The sequence below is a fragment of the Globicephala melas genome, chromosome 2 (assembly GCF_963455315.2).
Source record: "Globicephala melas chromosome 2, mGloMel1.2, whole genome shotgun sequence".
Classification (NCBI taxonomy): Eukaryota; Metazoa; Chordata; class Mammalia; order Artiodactyla; family Delphinidae; genus Globicephala; species Globicephala melas.
The window spans coordinates 65,450,882-65,470,026 of NC_083315.2; the positions used below are offsets into that span (position 1 = coordinate 65,450,882).

The window sequence follows — 19,145 nt, forward strand, 5'->3', positions numbered from 1 at the left end:
GAATCCAGTCTTGGGGGTGACGGGGTGGGAGGGTCAGGAGGCACAGTGTTATTAGAAGAGGGGATGTGACCCACGTTTGAAAAGACAGGCTGGGAATGTGGGGAAGGATGAGACAGAAAAATGACCCCGTGAGTGGGTTCAGGCACAGTGGGCAGAGAAGCCGCAGGAGGGTCAGCCCGGCTGGTGTGGGGCAGGCTGGTGGGTGGCAGAGGAGGCCAGAGGCCATGTGTGTCATCCCTGGTTATCGACGTCCCAAGGAATCCTGCTCGGGCTGAGGCTCAGAAGGAAGCCTTTTTCCAGAACAGCCTAATTCCCGAGGAGCCAGCTAACGGAGGCATCCCTGGATGGCATCACGTGCAGGGTAAGGTAGAGAGACACGGGGGAAGCTGTGAAGGGCGGGTCCACTCAGGCTCTAAGCCCACTGACCAGCTGGATGACCTTGGACAAGCCAGTTAAACTCTCTGAGGTTCAGGATCCTCACCCGGATGATGAATTGAGAGGTACGTACCTTTTAGAGGTGTGTGGGTTGAGCTAAGCTGAGCTTCAGGGTCCCTGTGAGTCTGAGGCTTTCTAGCCATAGGAGCTGATTCGTTGGCGTGACAGCTCTGCCTAGGAACCGAGGGGTAAGCCAAGCGGATGGAGAGGGCAGGCACTGTCTGTGACCAGACTCAGCCCCCGGACTGGCGCCAAGTCCAGAGGAATGAAGGGCTGCAGGGGGGAAGCCTAGAGCTGTTTTCACCAATAACTGCTAGAGTTGGGTCTCAAATGGAAAATGTCCCACAGAGAAGGAGAGAGGCGTCTTGCCTCATAACTCCATTTGATTCCAGCCACTTCTCTCCCTGGGCCCCAGTTTTCTCTTCTGCACACTGAGACAGTATTAATCTTCCAAACTTCTCTGCTTTTGACATCATTGAATGTTATCACCGGGGGGGAAGAGACTAGCTCCGTTTGATCCACCACTACAGCTAACGGTCGGCAGCACGCACGACAGGAGCTCAGAGGAGGAGCTGCAGTTCACAGTGGGCCTAAGTAGCTGGAAAAGGAATTCCAGTCCCTAAATATTCAAGGGATTTGCCGGGAACAAAGAGTGGATGGGTGTGGGAGGAGCGCTATAGATCTGTTCAGAGGTTGCTCTCAGAGAGGTTACTTCAATTCAACAGGAAACCAAACAGAGTCTGCCAAATGGGATTTCTGGAAGGAAGGGGAGGGGAGAAGTGGCAAAAGCGCTTTCTCCAGCAAGCCAGCTGTGCCTGGGACTGTCCCTTTCATAGGTCCCTGGGTCAGAGCCCTGTTTAGTTACATTCAGTTCCAATCAATCCAACGAAATATGCCTACCCCCCTCCCCCGCCCCGGTCACAGTGTTGGCCGCCGGGGGCCAGTCCTTGGTCTCTAGTAGCTCACAGTCTTGTGGGGTTGACAGCAGACGCGTGCAGACAAGGCTAAGCCACGGCGGCTGAAAGGGACAGTTTATAAAGCTGCAAAACCAAGTGTCCCTGTGCATGCGTGAGGGAGCAGCTGGGCCAAGAGAGTGAGAGCTTTGTGGCCTTACAAGCTCCGTTCGAATCCAGGCTCTGACCTTATCGGCTGTGAGACTTCAGCCAACTTATTAGCCTCCCTGAACGTCAGTCTTCCCAACTGTAAGAATAATTACACCTACGTTATAGCTGTTATGAAGACTAAATATATACCCTACGAAGCAGATTACTAAGCACTCTTAGTAATACTTAACAATGCTTGCTTAATATGACATTAAGGATTCTATACGAGTCTTAGATAGGTCAGATTCTAGATGTGATTTCTATTTTTCATCTGTGCTTTGTGGCCCCCTGTGTAGTCAATGAATGTGGTATGAAGTCTGTCTCCATTTTATGGAATGCAAATACATTTCCTCTTTAAAATTATGATGTGATTAGGAAGGTGTCTGGCTGGGTCTCTCTGCTTTCTGATACATTGAGGATTGTGGCTGCTAGTGACTTAGGGTCAGGGCCTAGTGAGGGCCTACTCAGCCCCTCTGACAACACTGTTCTAAGGGAAAGAATGCTATGGTTCGGGGAATTGCTTGTTACACAGCTACAGCAAACGAACTACTTATTGTCTGTATCTGATGTACAGGAGCTAAGAGAAGGAGCTGGAGTTCACAGTGGTCCTAAGTAGCTGGGTGAAGCTATGGATTCCAACTCCTTAGTATTTACTTCAAAAAACAACCCCGTTTGGAGTAGTGCGGGGAGGAACAGGCAAGTATAAGATATGGTTACTGCCCTCTGATGGCATCCAATTTAGCTGTACTACATTACACAGCCATTGGCCCTAGGATTTCCATCCAACAAATCCACAGAAACACCGCCTGGGGCTGAGATCAGAGCAACTCTCATGTCTCTTCTGCAGCGAGAAGAAAGAAACCGTGAGGGTCTCGCCCAGAAGGTCTTGGAACTCCCACCTCCTCATTTCTTGCCAACTATGCTGTTTACTACTAGAAACTGAGTTTACCGTCACTTACCTAAACAAGAGGTAGAACCTCAAAGTCTACCTTAATGTTATCTTCTGACCACTTAACTGTTTCCCAACATGGGCAACAAATCACTCCTACGAGAGGGAGGTGAGAGAGGCCACCTGACGGCCCAGAAGGAAGCACGACTGAGCATCTACTGCTGAGAGTCTTGTGAGGTAGCTGCCAGCAGATTAAATGAAATGGTAAATGTGAGGCTGGACACATGAAAGGATATGTGCTATCTATGATTATTACTATTATCATTAATGACTAATCTTACACAGGTAAGGAAATGAGGCACAGAGAGGTTAGGAAACTTGCCCAGGTTGCACAGCCAGGAAGTGGGGAGCTGGGATTCAAACTCAGGATTTGAATCAGGCAAACTGCCCTGTTTCTCTCTTCTGAACCCCTGCCCCTGCCCAATCCCTTCCTTCTTCCCTGGATGGACTCTGACAACCTGGAGAGGGCACGGTCTGTCTTTCTGCTCATCTGTTCCAAAAGGGAGGTGCCACTCCCTGCCCTCAAGAATCTAAAACTTACCCCATTTGGGTCACAGACAACCTTCAAGGCCTCTCACTGATGGTCAACTCCTCCATACACGGGTGGGGTCTTTAAATTCACTGCCCTATCTCTAGGGTGAGGAACAGTGCCTGGAATATAAGAGGCACCTAAGACATACTTGTTCAATGAACAAACCAACGGAAGAAGCTGAGAAGCCCAGAAACTTTCCGACCATTAGCAGATTCAGCAGTGAGTCACGTGTAAGGAAGCAGGCTAGCCCTTGCTCTGGCTGGTGGCGAGCTAGATAGACGGCAAATCACCCCTTTAGTTCTGAATGGGAAGGCAGACCTGGTGGGGATTTCTTTCCTACATTTTGAGGCTTAGCATTCAGCTTAGTCTTTTTTGGAAACCAGTGATGGAAGGCCTATTTGGGGCCTCAAGAAGCAAAGAGTGAGATACAGTGGAAAGAGCACTGTGTCTCTCTCTTCCAACCCTCTGGCCAGCCCTCACCGGGGCAGGTTATCTAAACTCTTTGGTCCCCACATTAATGGTTATGGAGTTCTTAGTAGCCAAGAAACACTATATTCATTTTGTTCTCATGATAAGCCCAATATGGTCCCCATTTTATAGCAGGACTGTTTCAAGATCACAGACACGGGAAGTGGCAGGGCCAGGATTTGAACCTAGGCCTATGGCCGCCTCTCGGGGCTGCTGTCCTTCCATCTCTAAAAGGAGTGTGTTGCTCCCTTTCACCTCAGAGAGGTATTGGTTCTCAAACTCGTGTGTGTGTGTGTGTGTGTCTGTGTGTGTGTGTGTGTGTGTGTGTGTGTGTGTGTCTGTGTGTGTGTAGGAGCAGGGTGGTGGGTGGCTTCCGGCTGCTTCCAGCAGGGTTCTCATCCTGCCCCAGCCCACCCCCAGGTTCTTCGGGGAGGAGCATCACCTGGGGGGTGAGGGCAGCTGCTGGATGGAGAAGCAGAGGAATAGAAGGGAAAGGAAAGATGCTGAGCCTGGGAGAGGGACCTGCCTCCCTCCTCCTCCTCCCTCTGGGATCACTCTCTCCTCTCCTTGAGATGTCAGAAACCTCTCTCTGTGGCTGCTGGAGAAGGGCTGGGAGCACGAGGCTTGGAAACCCATAGCGCCCTTCCCTACCGCCTGCCAGCCGCCCTCCCTAGCTGCGGCAGAAGCTATAAAAAGCACAGCCCTTCAACAATAGGTGACATCACCCAGCAGCGGAAAGAACTGGATTCTGCCAGATGCCAGGGAGAGTTACAGCCCCCATCTCTCCCTCAGGATGGAAGCCCATTGGGAAAGGGCCTGGGTATGTTCCGTTGGCTCCCTGGAAGGATGGGCTTAGACTCCTGAGGACCTCCTCATGCTGTCGGGGAGGGGAGGCTGGGGGGGAGGGGAGGGTGATCCTGAGGGACATGGGGGATGGACGTCACTGGACATTTTTCAGGGGATGGGGATATGGAAAAGGAGCTGGGAGGGGGTGGGGGCTGGCTAGATCCCTTCAGTATCCTCTGAATGTTGTGAGACAAGTAGAGGGCAGGGGAAGGGTGGCAGTGGGTGTGCAGGGCCTGCCGGGATACGTGGGCCTGGCGTGCTGCGAACGGCATCTCTCTGGGCCCCTTCAGTCTGATTCCCTCCCTAGCCCTGGTGTGTATCACAGCGCCTGGCGCATAGTAGGTGTGCTGACTGACCTCTTAACCGTGGTTCTGGGTGTCATGTCTGATGCGCAGTAAGTTGACCGTGTGGTCTGCAGAGGCTCGAGGGAGGCCTGCCCGTGGAGGGGGCTTTGGCAGAGGCGGGAAGGTCAGTCCGAGTGGTCCTGGCAGCGCTGACTGGCCTCCTCCCCCCACCTTGGGGGCCGCTGGTCCTCTGCCTTTACAGCCCCCCTCCCAGGACCCGGGTGAGGAGGCCCGGCTCCACATGCTCTCGGTGCTCCACAAGGGCTTTGCACAGAGAGCACGCTGAGATCGAAACACTGAGTGTTGGATGGATCTGAACTGTCAGCCCTTCCAGACTCTGAGCCTCAGTTTCCTCACTTAAAACTAGGGCTGTGAGTAGGTGCTCAGGGTGCTGGCTGGGAGTCAGGAGACCTGGGTTCCAGCCCTGTCTGGGACGTGACTCCCTGTGTGACCTTGGGCAGGGGCTTCCCCTAGGCCCTCAGTGTGCCCTTCTCCAGGAGGGGCATGGTTCCAGCCTCGGGGTGTCAGGGGGTGCTGACTCCAATGCCAAGATCCTTGGCCCTGAGGCTGGCGAGGGCTGGAGACCTGAGGGGCAAAGCGAGGGTTTGTGAGCAGCTGCTTCTGGGCAGCTGGACTGGCACCCAGAGCAAGAGCTTAGATCCTCGCTGATCTGTGACGTCATCCCCTTCTCTCTGGACCAGTGGCTCCGGGCCATCCTCTCTCTCCCTGTGCCCCTAAGCCCGGTGTCCTTTCTCTTTACACTCTGACATGTACCCAAGCCATACCCTTCTCTTGGGTGCTCCCCTTCTCTCTGCTGAGCCATATTCCAGCATTTGCCCAGCGTGCCTGGGCTCCACTTCCTCCACAAAGCCCCTGTGACCAACCCCCAGCCCCTTCCCTGACCCCCAGAGCGTGCAGTGTCTCCACACTGCATACGTGGTGTCCTGGCTCATGTTCAGATGGCTTGAGAAGCACAAGTCTCACTTCAAAGTTCAGCTGCTCACCCTGGTGTCCCAAACCTTCTCTCTCTGCTCCCAACCACCCTTTGCAGCCGCCCCTCCTGCCCACTCCCCTCCCTGGTCACCACCCCAGGACCCCAGTCACACCAGATGACCCCGTCTCCCAAGCACACCATACGAACTCTGCTATGGTCAGAATGTTTGTCTTGCCGCCAAATTCATATGTTGAAATCCTAACCCCCAAAGCTGATGGTATTAGGAGGTGGGGCCTTTGGGGGTGGGCAATAGGTCATGAGGGTGGGGCCCTCATGAATGGGATTAGTGACCTTATAAAAGACACCCCCACAGAGCTCCACCCCTTCCACTGTATGAGGACACAATGAGAAGAGAGCCCTTACCTGACCATGGTGTACACTGATCTCAGACTTCCAGCCTCCAGAACCACGAGCAATACATTTCTGTTGTTTAAAAGCCACTCAGTCTGTGGTACTTTGTTATAGCAGCCCAAGCAGACTAAGACATACTCCCTCCAGGCCTTTGCCTATGTCCTTTTCCTGGGCCTCCTAGAACATTTTCTCTGCTGTCAAAGTCCTGCTTCTCCAGGGTCTATTCAGCCCTCTAACCCCCTCTACCCTGCCTGTACCTCGGCCAAAAGTAATTCCTCTCTCCTCCCTGTGCACATAGTGCTCTGTTTGACCTTCTGTGGATGCAACGACTTCACTCTGCATCCTGAGACCAGCAGGCATAGTGCTAGGCACAGACCTCGCATCCTCTCAGCAACTGCCTCAGGGACGTACCAGTATTATTGCTATAAAAAGAGGAGCAACACTGAGGCTCAGAGAGGGTACATAACATGCCCTTGGTCACCCAGCTAGTAAATGGTGAAGCTGAGATTCAATTCCAGGTCCAGCAGAGTCCACAGTCAAGCTGTCACTGAAGCCAGCATCCTAGGCAGGCACACTGTGGTCCAATGCGTGTGCAGCTGAAGAGAGCCGCTTGGCTCGTGCGGTCAGGGCCAGGCCCTATGCTTTTCTTGAGCACACAGCATGGGTGTCTGGTTTATTAGCTTGGGTCCTGGAGGACGTGGCGCCTGACTCAGGTGAAATAAGGTGCTGAGCTAGAACGCGGCAGGGCCATCAGGGCGAGAGACCCCTCCCACCCTCGCCCCGATTCAGGAAGTTCAGACCTGAGGTGGAGCCAGGACAGCCAGCAACTCTGAGAGCCCAGCCTAACCTGTCCCCCGACACCCAGATGGACACTGCCCTTCTCCTTCCCAGCTGGCTCCCCGGTGAAATACGAGACACCGGGAGGGGCCTGAGGCTTCCAACACGGACTCTGTGGATTCGTGTCATCACAAGACTTCATAGATCAGGAAGAGCGTGGGCTCTGGGGCCAGCAGTCCTCCTCTCCTCTCGAGTTCTGTGACCTGACCGCAGCCCTCAGCTTGGGGTGGCAATGTCTGTCGCACAGGGTGGCAATGAGGGCTAATGGCGTATAGAGTGTCCAGCCCAGAGTGGCTGGAAAAGTCAGTGTAAGGCAGCCCTGAGTTTCAGGGGTGTTTGCTCTTCAGTGACTAGTGACAGTGGCTCAACACTTCAGCACAGGCAGGGACGGAGCGGGCTGTGGTCGCTGACACTCCTTGGACTCCCTGCACCCAGGAGAGAACAATGGACAGCACCTCCAAGTGCCCTCTCCCACTGAGCCCAGTCCTAACCTATACTGACCACTGAGCTCTCCAGCCCCCACCAACTCCAGCTGCCTCCTTCTCAGCCCAGGAAGCGACCAGTGTCCTCGTTGCCCTCTGGGTTTCCTCACTTGTCCTGGGCTCCATCACCTGTGCTCATCCCCTGGCCTGTCGGTTCTCTGAGCCCTGGTCACTGTCTCCGTCTTGTTGAAGAAAGCAGCCAAACCTGATCGGCTGTGCCCATCACAAGTTATTGCCCTCCCTGCTCACATGGGCCCTGCCCTTGATGCTGCTGCTCTCAGGAACCCTCTTGGGTTGACTCAGGGCTTTGACCTTCAGGAGTGGGTCAAGCCCATTCCCTTAGCCCCTCCCCACCACTCCCTTCTATTAGGTACTGTGCCAGCTGACCTCCTCCACACCCCCTAATTTATTAACCAATGGAGACTATTTACTGTGAACCTCATTCATTAGTTGGGCTATATTCATTCTCTCATGCATTCATTTATCTTTCCCTTCTATCCATCTACCCATTCACCTCCATCCAGTCATCTATTCATCCAATCATCCTTCCTCCTTCCATTCAACTATCTATCCATTAACCATCCATTCAGTCTTCTATCCATCAATGTGGTCATCCATCTAGTCACTCATCTAGCCATCTCTCCATCCGTCCATCCGTCCATCCATCCAGCCATCCAGCCAGCCATCCATCCAGGTATCCATTCCACTGAATACCTACTATGTATTTACCATGTACTAGGCTCTGTGCTGGATGCCTGGGATTCAGAACCAAAAAGGCCATGGCCTCTACTCTCAGGAGCTCTCAGGCTGGTCTGGAAAGACAGGAGACATGAGCTCCAAAGTTCCTTCTAGTTCCAATATCCTGGGAGTCTACGACCTGCACCTGGGCTATGCCAGTGGGCACTAGAGAGATGCTTGTGGCCTGATCTTCCTTCACCCGGGAACGCCAGGGGCTGGAGCAGCACCCCCTCACCAGCTCAGCTGAGGCTCTTGCTTCCATGCTGGGGTGTTGACATTGCTTAAGGGCAATTGAGGAAAGGCATGGGGCCCCTCTCCAGAAACACGGAGCCTGCTGCCAACGCCTGACTCTACCTCCACGTATGAAAGTCAGCAGAGCCTGGGGAAAGGGTGGCCAGACAGCGGCTTCACGTTTTACTCTCCCTGGATTCTTCAACTCCCCTCTCCAAACTCTCTGCCGCCTTTCTTCCCTGTATCTCATCCTTCCCACCTGTTCCCTCTTCCCTTTCCCTCCATCTCCTCTCTGTTCCCTCCTCTTCATTTCCCTTCTCCTATTTCTTCTCTCTCCCTACTAAGTGGTGGAACACATGGTGTTCAAATCCTGGGCCGCCGTTTTGGGTCCTTGGATAAGTCATGACAATTCTCAGCCCAGTGTCCTCCCCTAAAACCGTGGCTCACAGAGGACAAAACTAGATGCTACACTTGTCCAGCCTGCAAGAACAGGGCCTCTTTTCCTCATGGCTCATCCACTTCTTCCCTCTTCCTCCTTCCCCCTTGTCCATATTCTTCTTCCTATCCTTCTCCTTTTGAGACTACAGATGAGTGCCAAATCACACACTTAATCTTTTTTTTCTGATTCTCACCTACAAAGTCAACACCTTCAAGTGAAAACATGCTAAAGGTACAAATAGTCCATGGATTCACTCCCTCTGTCCCCTTCCTAACTCCCCATCCTGGGGCTAGCTGGAGGGATGACCAAGAGAACAGAGGAAGGGCAAAGAAGGGAGAAGGAGGGCATTTAGGGAGGAAGACCTCCAAGAAGAAGCAGGGAGGTGCTCCCATGCACCCACCCTCCCCAGGGAGCACCCGTCCTGCTCACCGACGTGTCCTCCGAGCACGAGGCAATGATGTTGTCGATGAAGGGGTTCCACTTGATGTCCAGCACGTTGCCCTGGTGACCACAGACCTTGGGGTAGTTGGGTTCAATCCTGCCCGTCTGCAGAGGAGAGAGAGAGAGAGAGAGAGAAAAGGGAATTAGTTTGATGACCCTGGGGTGACTTGAAAGAAGAGGCTTTATCCTGGGCTGCTGTACTGGACCAGAAGGTCCTTGAGGGCCCACTAATGTCTTTGGGTCCCTGCATCCGGCTGAGCCATATTGCTTTGTGGCTGCAATCTCCCAACATCGAATGGTCGTGGGGAGGGTCCCACAGCAGGGTGGTGGGTGGAGCCGTGCGTGTCCACACGACACCTGTGTGCAACTTAGAGAAAGGTGCCCCTTCCTCAAGTAAAAATGTTTAAAGTTAAGGTGTAACTATCCACCTGAATGACCAAAGCCTGGTGGGCAGCAGCCCTGGCAGTTACTGGGCCATGCGCCTATACTCCCCGCTGCCTCTCAGGGCGGGGGACACAGCCAGGTTTGGATCAAGAGGAGGCTCTTTCCTGCTGCTCCGGGAATGAGTGGAGAGGCCTGAATCTCGGGGTCCACCCATACACTCTCATATGTTATCCTGCCTGGGATGTGAGCAGTGCCATTCCCAGATGCGGCATGCTTGTTCAGTGTGCATCTTAAAACACCTGTACCCAGTGCCCTGTGGCTGAAAGCACAGTCTTTGGAGCCACACAGGCCTGTGTTTGAATCACAGCTCTGCCACTTTTTAGCCCGGTGGCCTTTGGAAAGTCAATGAGCCTCAGTTTCCTCATTTCTTTTTCTTTCTTTCTTTCTTTTTTTTTTTTTAAGGCTTCAGCAACTTTATTTTCAGACACATGGATACAAAATCAGCTGGAAAGCTTGAGAGCGCAGCTGTCATGAGAGAGGTTCCTCATTAGTATTGTGAAGATTAAATGAGCTAATGTGCTTAGCAAAGTACTTAGTGTGGAGGTTGTCGTCATAGTGAATGCTCAATATACGATACTAGTTATTATCATACAGGTTAGACGGCACTTCCTCCAGGAAGTCTCCCCTGATCCCTCAATGGATTAAGAACTCCTCTGTGAGCTCAGGGTATTCTGTGCTTCCCTCTATTATAGGCACCATCACGCAACATTGCAGTCTGTTTCTATCTGTCTACGAGCAACTGAGGATAGGCTTCCTTGTCTCTGAATCTCCAGCTCCTTACAAGCCTGGCACACAGTAGGTGCTCAGTACATGACTTGAAAGACATCCTGCAGGGGGGATGAAGTCCACAAAAGATGGAACAAAGGGTGTGGGGGTGAGGGGTAGTTCCATGCTTAGTTGTCTGTAAAGGCGGCAGGGAAGGGAGGGGAAATTGCAGGCAGAGGCTGTGTCTCCATTCCCAGGTCTTTTTAATATTAGCTTTTTGGGGTGTGGAGGAAATAGAGAGGGTTTTTCTAGTCACTGCTCATCTGCTAACAGTGGTTAGGTGGTCAGAGGCACCTGAGGCAGGTCAAACCTCACCGTCCTTTAGGTTCCTCAACTGAATAAGGAGGAAGACAACCAGCTTTTGCCAAGCCCCTGCTACACGTGCCTTATATCACTACTTCACCAGTGTGGTGGGCAAGAGTTCTTTCAGAGTGTGCAATCTGCCATAACCTCTTCCCCAGCCACTTCTTGCCTGTATATCTATCAGCTCATCTCCGTATCATTTGATTTTTTGTGACACCGCAGTGGCAAGGTGCATAGAGGAAAAAAAAAAAAAACCTAGAGAAAATGGCAGTGGTACGGAGGGGGAGGAATGAGGTAGAGAGAGAGAGAGGCCAAAGGCCTTGGAGGTTGTACTTAGAAGAACTTCACTGACACTGTACACTGGGGGAAATCAGAGAATGGAGGAAAAGGATTGGGGGTGTATTGCTCTCAGTTAAGAATGGGATCCCCTTTGACATTCCATGAGGGATGCAATTCGAATCGGAATATCTTTTCCAATGACTCTTAGGCCGTTGGACTATGCTTCTTTAGTTGAGACTCTGAGCAGAGACCGAGCCACATGTGGCCCTGGGATTTATTAGGGTTAAAGTAGCTTCTTTAACTCTCACAAAACCCTGGGAATTAGGCACGAGGAAATTAAGGCCCAGAAAGGTTAAGCCACTTGCCCAAGGTTACCCAGCTGAAAGCAAAGCTAGGATTCCCACACAGGTATAACCCTCAAAGCTGAGCTGAATCCTACTGGTTATTGCTAGCCAGCTCCCCTCTCTCCAGCTCTGACGTCCACAGGCAGACAGGCCCTGCATTGTCTGCTTCCACAGCTCACTTGCTCTCTGACAGAGCCTCCTCTCCTTATATCTGGTCCCAAAGGCTGCCCTGAGTAAAGCTGTCTGCATTAAGCTTTCGGCAACCAGGCAGATCTGCATCCGTCAATAGGTGGCCATCAGCTAGCAGCAGCTTCTGGCCAGCAGCCTGCAGGTGATGTCCTGGAGGGACAGGTGAAGCCACATCACTGGAATGTATTCAGAATGGCGAGAGGTCAGGGCCCTGCATCAGGAAGGGAATTAGTAGCGGATGATCCCGACGTAATGTATCCTTCCAGGTGGACCTCTGTGAATGCCTTCCTCAAAGGGGTGTGTAATGATGATTTTCATGACTGAATCATACTGTTTGCAGCCATGGGAAATGGCTCAAGGGGAGGGACCTCCTTTCAACCTGGCAGCTTTGATTTTCCCATTTTATAGAGCAGAGTTCATATAAAAAATTTTTTTTCTTTGCAGCTTTGTGGGATCTTAGTTTCCTGACCAGGGATTGAACCTGGGCCCATGGCAGTGAAAGTGCTGAGTCCTAACAACTAGACTGCCAAGAAATTCCCAAAATTTTGTTTGAAAGACAAGTTTCATTGCTAAGAAGAAAAGTATGAAAGCCACAGTTTTATAGAGAAATCATGCAACTTTTAAAGTGCAATTATTAACTCCAGGAAAAGAGCTGTATAAGAAAGCTAATACAATCACAGTGATAATGACTTGTGTACAATGTTTACATCATGGTAATAACGTAAATCCTGAATATTTATTTAAACACGAGGTGTGCTATAATATACTGGGAAGGCAGAGGTTGGAAAATTGTGTGTGTGTACAGTTAAGAGGGGAGACAGAGCTGGTAGAGAGCCAGATCCCCATCTTCCATAACAGGAAGTCAATAGACAATGTCTAAGATTTAAAAAACCAGACATAGCCGTGAAAGTATGTAACTAAGAAATACGAGGAGAAGTACAAAAAGACACAGCTCCAAACATTGGAAGCAGCTACCTTTAGGGAGTGGGAAACGAGGGGTATAGCAAAGTAGGATAGGGATCGAGGGTACAGGCCCTGGTGTGCTGGTCAATGTTTAACAACCGGTTTTCCAGGAAAAAAAAGGCCATGGTTTGGAACATATGCCAATTTCAGTGGCAAATGCCCACTACGCCTAACTTCAAGCTACCAAGGTGATATCACCAAAAGTAGAGTTAAAAGAGACTCACAGTAGCACACCAGATAGTAGTAAAATAGTAAGGAATAAGTTTTTAACATTAGTACCTCGGTTTTTAACATCATTCATTTAATTGAAAGTTGCGTAATTTAATTTTTAATAATGGTCGTGTTTAAAAACTGGCTTGCCAAACTCCTAAAAATTTAACAGTAAGCTCTCATGAGCTGGTATAAGCCAACGCCAGCACCTCCCTTGTAGTGCTATAGGCCTTGCAGTACTGTTAGACTTCATGACCTCTGCACAATTATTACTCTGATAGACATAAAAATTAAAGAACAAACCAATAAAGTGCATGTATAGGTGTTCTAAAGGAAGCTTGTTCTGAAATTTTTTTTTCTGAATTTAAATAAACGTGAACAATCCTCTCCCCAGACCCTCCAAATGCCTCTGTTTTCTGTTCTACTTTCTGGATAGGGGTGTGACTACAGACCAAATCCGAATCTGGTTCTTAACTGCTACCCAATACTGCCTTCTCATACTTGGGCTCAAGCCAACACTAATAGCTATTATTAATATATTAATACAATCAAATTTATATTGATTTACAGATATCATCAAATATGTAAAGAGCTTCTCAGGAGCGGAGTCAAGGTTTTGCACTGTTTTATAACTTTAGAATCGCTGTTGAGATGGTCAGCTCACAGAATTGTCCCAGTGGGAGGCTTCTCAGGGGTCCTGGGGTCTAACCTGCCATCTGGTGTTTGAACCTCAAAGAGAGCTTGAGTCTCAACAGAGCTGGGGCAGAGACCTTGCTGCATGGGGTGGGGTCGGGATGCCTGTTACACAGCATCTATAATCATTAAGGAGATCTTCATGCTGTTAGGATGGGCCTTATCCTGGAGGCTTCACAGGACAAATGCAATCCCCCTTCGCTGGGACAGACTTTCAATGTCAAATGTTGAGTGGCAGCTGTTATGTACCCCAAGTCTTCTCAAGGAGGAGCCCAGTGCTGGGGATCAGGCTGCATGTCAAACACAGCTGAGCTGCCAAAGACAGAGTTGGGGGGTGCTGGGACATGGCCTCTCAACAGGGTGCAGGGGAGTGAGAAGCATGGCAACTTTCCCACAGATCCATTTGACAGGGTCTCAAAGACTTTTAAAAGGTTCATAGCCTTTGACCAATAACCCCACTTTGGGACTTTATCCCAGTCAACAGGAAAGCATACTAAGACACTCAGTGCCATGTTATTTATAATAGGGAACAATAATAAATGCTCAACAATGGGGCATTGCCAAAACGAATTATAGGACACCAATATAATGGAATATTATGAGGTAATTTAAATCATATTTTCAAAAAATATTTAATGGCATGGGAATTACTCAAGCTCTAATGGTAAGTGAAATAGTCAGACTCAAGTTATATATGCAAAATGATCCTTAGCTGTTAAAAGAAAAATACATCAAAAGTTAATAGTGGCAGGACTTCCCTGGTGGCGCAGTGGTTGAGACTCCGTGCTCCCAATGCAGGGGGCCCAGATTTGATTCCTGGTGGGGGAACTGTGTCCCGCTTGCATGCTGCAACTGGGAGTTCGCATGCCACAACTGGGGAGCCTGCCTGCCACAACTAAGACCTGGTGCAACCAAATAAAAAAATAATAATAATTAAAAAAAAATTAAGAGTGGCAATCTCTGGCTAGTTGGGTATAAGTGGTTTCTAATTCTTCCCCAATGAACATTTACAATTTCTATTAAAGATATAGATGTTATTTAAAACACACACATACACACTCACCATAGTTTTTTATTTAGTTTTTGGTACCCCAGGTGGGAGGTGATTACCACAGTTTTGATTGAAAACTATTCCTCTCCGGTTTTGGTCAAACAGGTCTTAAAGAAATGAGATGCAGACTGGGGTCGACCAGATTTATGTTCCAGAAGCTTCTGTGGAACACAGATGTATCTGCTTATATAGGCTTCTTTACTCCCTTATTACGATGCAGATACTTTAGGGGAAAATAAGATCCTTGAAACTGAATAAAATTATATAACTAATTGAAAATAGGTTTTAGAGTGCGTGTGTGTGGCGTGCGTGTGGGCAGGGCAGGCCAGGCCCTGCCTTGGCGGGTTGGTAGGTGTGGCTCACCCAGCAGGCTGCCAGGGGAACGGCGCGTGCCCTGGGCCTCAGTCCAGGCTTTATCTGAACCCATTGAACTGACTGAGGACGAGATATTTTCAAAACAACCTGCACGACAGCTTCAGCTTCCTAGAATTTCCCATGGCTGCAAAGCTGAATTCTGTGCACAGAAGCAAAATGTTTTCTTACCTGGGGTATCAGCGTAGTGAGGCAGAAAGAACAGACTTAGCAAGAGGTAGGGTTTCTAGGCCCAGTCCCCATTCACCTCACCAGCTGAATTACCTTGAACATGGCCCTTGGCCTCTCTGGGCTTCCCAGATTCCTAGACCCTGGGCTAATGCCCTCTCTGCTTCTTCGTGGCTGCCCTTTTTACTGTATGAAGCCAGGCACACCTGCAACTGGAGGGCCTTGCTTCTGGCATACCAGGACAGAAGTTAGGGATGCACACCAGGTCACGGGAGGGAAATACTAATGATAACAAAAAAGACGAGGGTGATAAAGGACCATTTGACAAGTGCTTCAAAAGTGCCTTGTGGGGCTTCCCTGGTGGCGCAGTGGTTGAGAGTCCGGCTGCCGATGCAGGGGACACGGGTTCATGCCCCCATCTGGGAAGATCCCCCATGCCGCGGAGCGGCTGGGCCCGTGAACCATGGCCGCTGAGCCTGCGTGTCCGGAGCCTGTGCTCCACAACGGAAGAGGCCACAACAGTGAGAGGCCCGCATACTGCCAAAAAAAAAAAAAAAGTGCCTTGTGCTCAGCAATTTGTATACATCATTGTATTTAAGTCTGAAACAAAGTTTTATTAAATCCAGCAAGGACCTACTGGATAGCACAGGGAACTCTGCCCAATATTCTGTAATAACCTAAATGGGAAAAGAATTTGAAAAAGAATAGATACGTGTATATGTATAACTGAATCACTTTGCTGTCACCTGAAACTAACACAACAGTGTTAATCAACTATGCTCCAATATAAAATAAAATTTTTAAAAAAGTTTTAGTAAATCCTTACAACCCTCCTGTAACAATCCATTTTCTGGATGAGAAAACCAAGCTCTGGGCCATGATTTGCCAAAGGTGATGCAGCTGGGCCAGGAGGAGTTGCAGTTTGCACTGGCTGTTGTCTGGCTATGCTGCCCTCCTATTTCAGAATGTAGAGACTTGATAAATTAGGGGGAAAAGTCATACATCAGAAGTAGGGCCTCAGAATTTCTCATAAGGTTCTCAGAAGGGGCTGGCAGGCAACTCAGTTGTGAAGACCCTTATACTTGCTCCTGAAGACCCGCACTTCCCCCACTCTGTCTCCTCCGTCCCCCTAGTGATTCTCAAACTTTGCTTTTTTTTTTTTTTTTTGTGGTACGCGGGCCTCTCACTGTTGTGGCCTCTCCCGTTGCGGAGCACAGGCTCCGGATGCGCAGGCTCAATGGCCATGGCTCACGGGCCCAGCCGCTCCGCGGCATGTGGGATCTTCCCAGACCAGGGCATGAACTGGTGTCCCCTGCATCGGCAGGCGGACTCTCAACCAGTGTGCCACCAGGGAAGCCCTCAAACTTTGCTTTTGTTTTAGAATCACCTGGGAAGTTTTAAAAACCCCAGGGGCCCGATGGGTACCCCATATCAATTTAATCACAGTGTCTGGTAGTGGGCAGCCACGCTTCAGTATTTTTTTTTGAAAGATTTCCAAGTGATTCCATTGGGCAGTGAAGTTTGGGAACCACTACCCTAGAGGCTCCATATTCTGCTGGGGCCTCAGGGAAGCACCTGCGCTCATTCATTCTAGGACAGGGGCGGAGACCGTCAGTGTTACTCGATGTAGGTGCAGGGGGTGGGGTGAGAAATCAAAAAACAGTATTGCGTGTTTCATGCACGCCCAGATAAAGCGAGTAGGAAGATAAACGGTCACGTCAGGTGCTGTACAATTTAAAGGAAGCCCCAGGGCAATGGATAACCCTGACACAGGAGATGGGTGAGCTAATGGTGGCACCCCAAGCTTCCGCGTGACAGATGTTTGGGGATCCCCACCCCTCTGCCTCCGTCATCACACTCCCTCTTCCACGTGCTGCCCCACGCATCCCAGACCATCCAGGTAGGCTGCCTGCCGTCTTCTCTCCTCTGGATGGAAGGTGACATTAAATGAGAGAGTTATTATACAATGGGCACTGGAGTCCTTCTCTCCAAAACTCTGGGCAAAGTCAGGCCCCCTGTGTCCAAGCCTCCGGGGTGTGAAGGAGGCCTCACCCTCCAGCTCACAGTCCTTGACACTTCACAAAGCGCTTACACACGCATTATCTAATTATTACTGCCCAGGGAAGGGGTGACTCGAGGAAACTTGAGTTTCCGGTCACCCCACGTCGCAGTGACACTAGGACGAGTTTGTGCAGCTTCAGAACTCTGAGTACCACTGTGGCCTTCTCAGCAGGGGTGAGAGGGGTGTTTCATGTTCCTAAACGCTGGGTGCCCTTCGTCCAAGGTGTGGGTTGCTGTCACCCCGGGGTGAGCCCAATCTGCCAGCGACGGTCCCCCACACAGCTGCACGCACAGTCACGCACGCTCACACATTCATACACCGCCCCCCTCCATACAAGCTTCTCTCCACGCCACTTCTGCCCAGGCCTCCGCACTCCTTCCCTCCCTCCATCCCAATCAGAACTTACTGGGCTCATGTCCCACACTTTAGCGGCCTGCTGTCTTCAGCCCGTTAATCTGAAATAATGTATCTAATAAACGGGAGCCTCCTAAGGAGGACACTGGGGGTGTAATGGGTCAGTCCATTTCTCCTTGTGGGTCATCTATGTGCATGTTCACAGGAGCCTTTAGAGAAAGCCATTTGGCCCAGAAGTGGACTCTCCTGGGTTTTCAGACTCCTGGGCAGTCCTCTAGGAGATCTATTTTGGGTAGAGGGCTTTATTCCTGCTTGAGCTCCCAGGACTGTCTTGCAGGATTTCTGAAGTGGGTCCACTGATTTGTCCCCTTGCCTCTAGCGTCTGCCCTCTGCAATTCTCTCCAATCCATCTTACGTAATGTCACCTAATTCTTCTAGAGTACAGCTCTGCTGCGATAACTACTCCACTCTGAACTTTTCAATGGCTCCCTACTATCTTGACTTTAAAAGCCAAACTCCTTATGGGACATCAGAGTTACTGTGGTCCCAGCCTGACCCCGCTTTGACATAACAGCCCACCCCACTGCATGACACACACATGACTATACACGCACCCCTAGCCTCCAATGCTCCCGCCGCCTAGATGACCTTTGGTTCCTGGTTCATCCTTGCCACCAGGCTGTGAGCACCTCGAAGACAGTGACCTTGGCCCAGGCATCTTCAGAGCATCCTTCAATGCCAGCTCATAGCAAGAACTCAAGCTGGGTGAATGACTGTCACCCTGTTTCCTACCTCTGGGTCTCTACTCATGCTGTTCCCTGAGACCAGACTCCCTTCCCTTCTTGTGCATGTCCATTTTCGTCACCCAGAAAATATCACCCAGGGAACAGACACATCCCTGTACCTTCCTCATGCCAGGAGATAATTCTGGATCCTGCTCTTCTGACCTTGAGAAATTCTAGACTGGGGCTGAGCTTCGGGGTAGGTTCACAGTCAAACGGCAGCATGTGCAGCAAAGGCTGTGATGCTGTAAAGTCAGTCACCCAGTCAGACAGAAGTTCACAGCGAGACCTCAGGAAGCCTCCCAACTTCATGACTTCCTGTTTTGATTCTCCCCTCCAGTCTTTTTATCTTTGTGTTTTTCAAGCTGGAAAGGGTTTGCTGGTTTTTCCAGTCGAAATCCCTACTGTGTATGTGCGTGTGTGCGTGCGTGTGTGCGTGCGTATGTACTGGGGGAGAGTGTGGGAGTAGGTCCCCAGGGGCGGGGGAGTTTGCGGAAGAGATGTAAGGAATTCTGTTTCTCCTGGTATCTGAGCACTTGGAGATGAACTCGGTTTTCCCAGGCTCCAGGAAGAAGAGTGATGGGGCCACCTTTGTCCTTGGTCCTGGGCAGTGTCCTGTTGCAGAGCCCAGCAGAAGAGATAACAGACTCCTTGAGGCTGGGATAGGAAGAAGTAGAGGAACAGTGGATGCATGAGTGAGAGAGAGAGAGAGAGGGAGAGAGAGAGAGAGAGAGAGAGAGAGGGAGAGAGAGAGAGAGAGAGAGAGAGAGAGGGCGGGAGGGAGGGGGAGAGAGAGAGAGAGAGAGAGAGAGAGAGAGAGAGAGAGAGAGAGTGTGTGTGTGTGTGTGTGTGTGTGTGTGTTGGGGAGAGGCCTGCCTGGGACCTCAGAGCTCATGCTGGCCCCTGTGGTTTCCTGATTACTGGTCCCTTCTTATAAAACTCTGTGCTAACACACATGAAGAAAATAAGAAAATTC

General features: G+C 50.5%; 1 protein-coding gene across 2 annotated transcripts in view; it reads right to left on the reverse strand.

The window, feature by feature from the left end:
* Positions 1-19,145, reverse strand: part of CORO2B (coronin 2B) — a 139,566-nt gene that overhangs the window by 17,535 nt on the left and 102,886 nt on the right. For both annotated transcript variants that reach the window (XM_030875136.3, XM_060294056.1), the window contains exon 3: positions 9,179-9,295. In XM_030875136.3, coding sequence (XP_030730996.1) covers positions 9,179-9,295 — 117 coding nt within the window. The remainder of the gene's footprint in view (positions 1-9,178; positions 9,296-19,145) is intronic.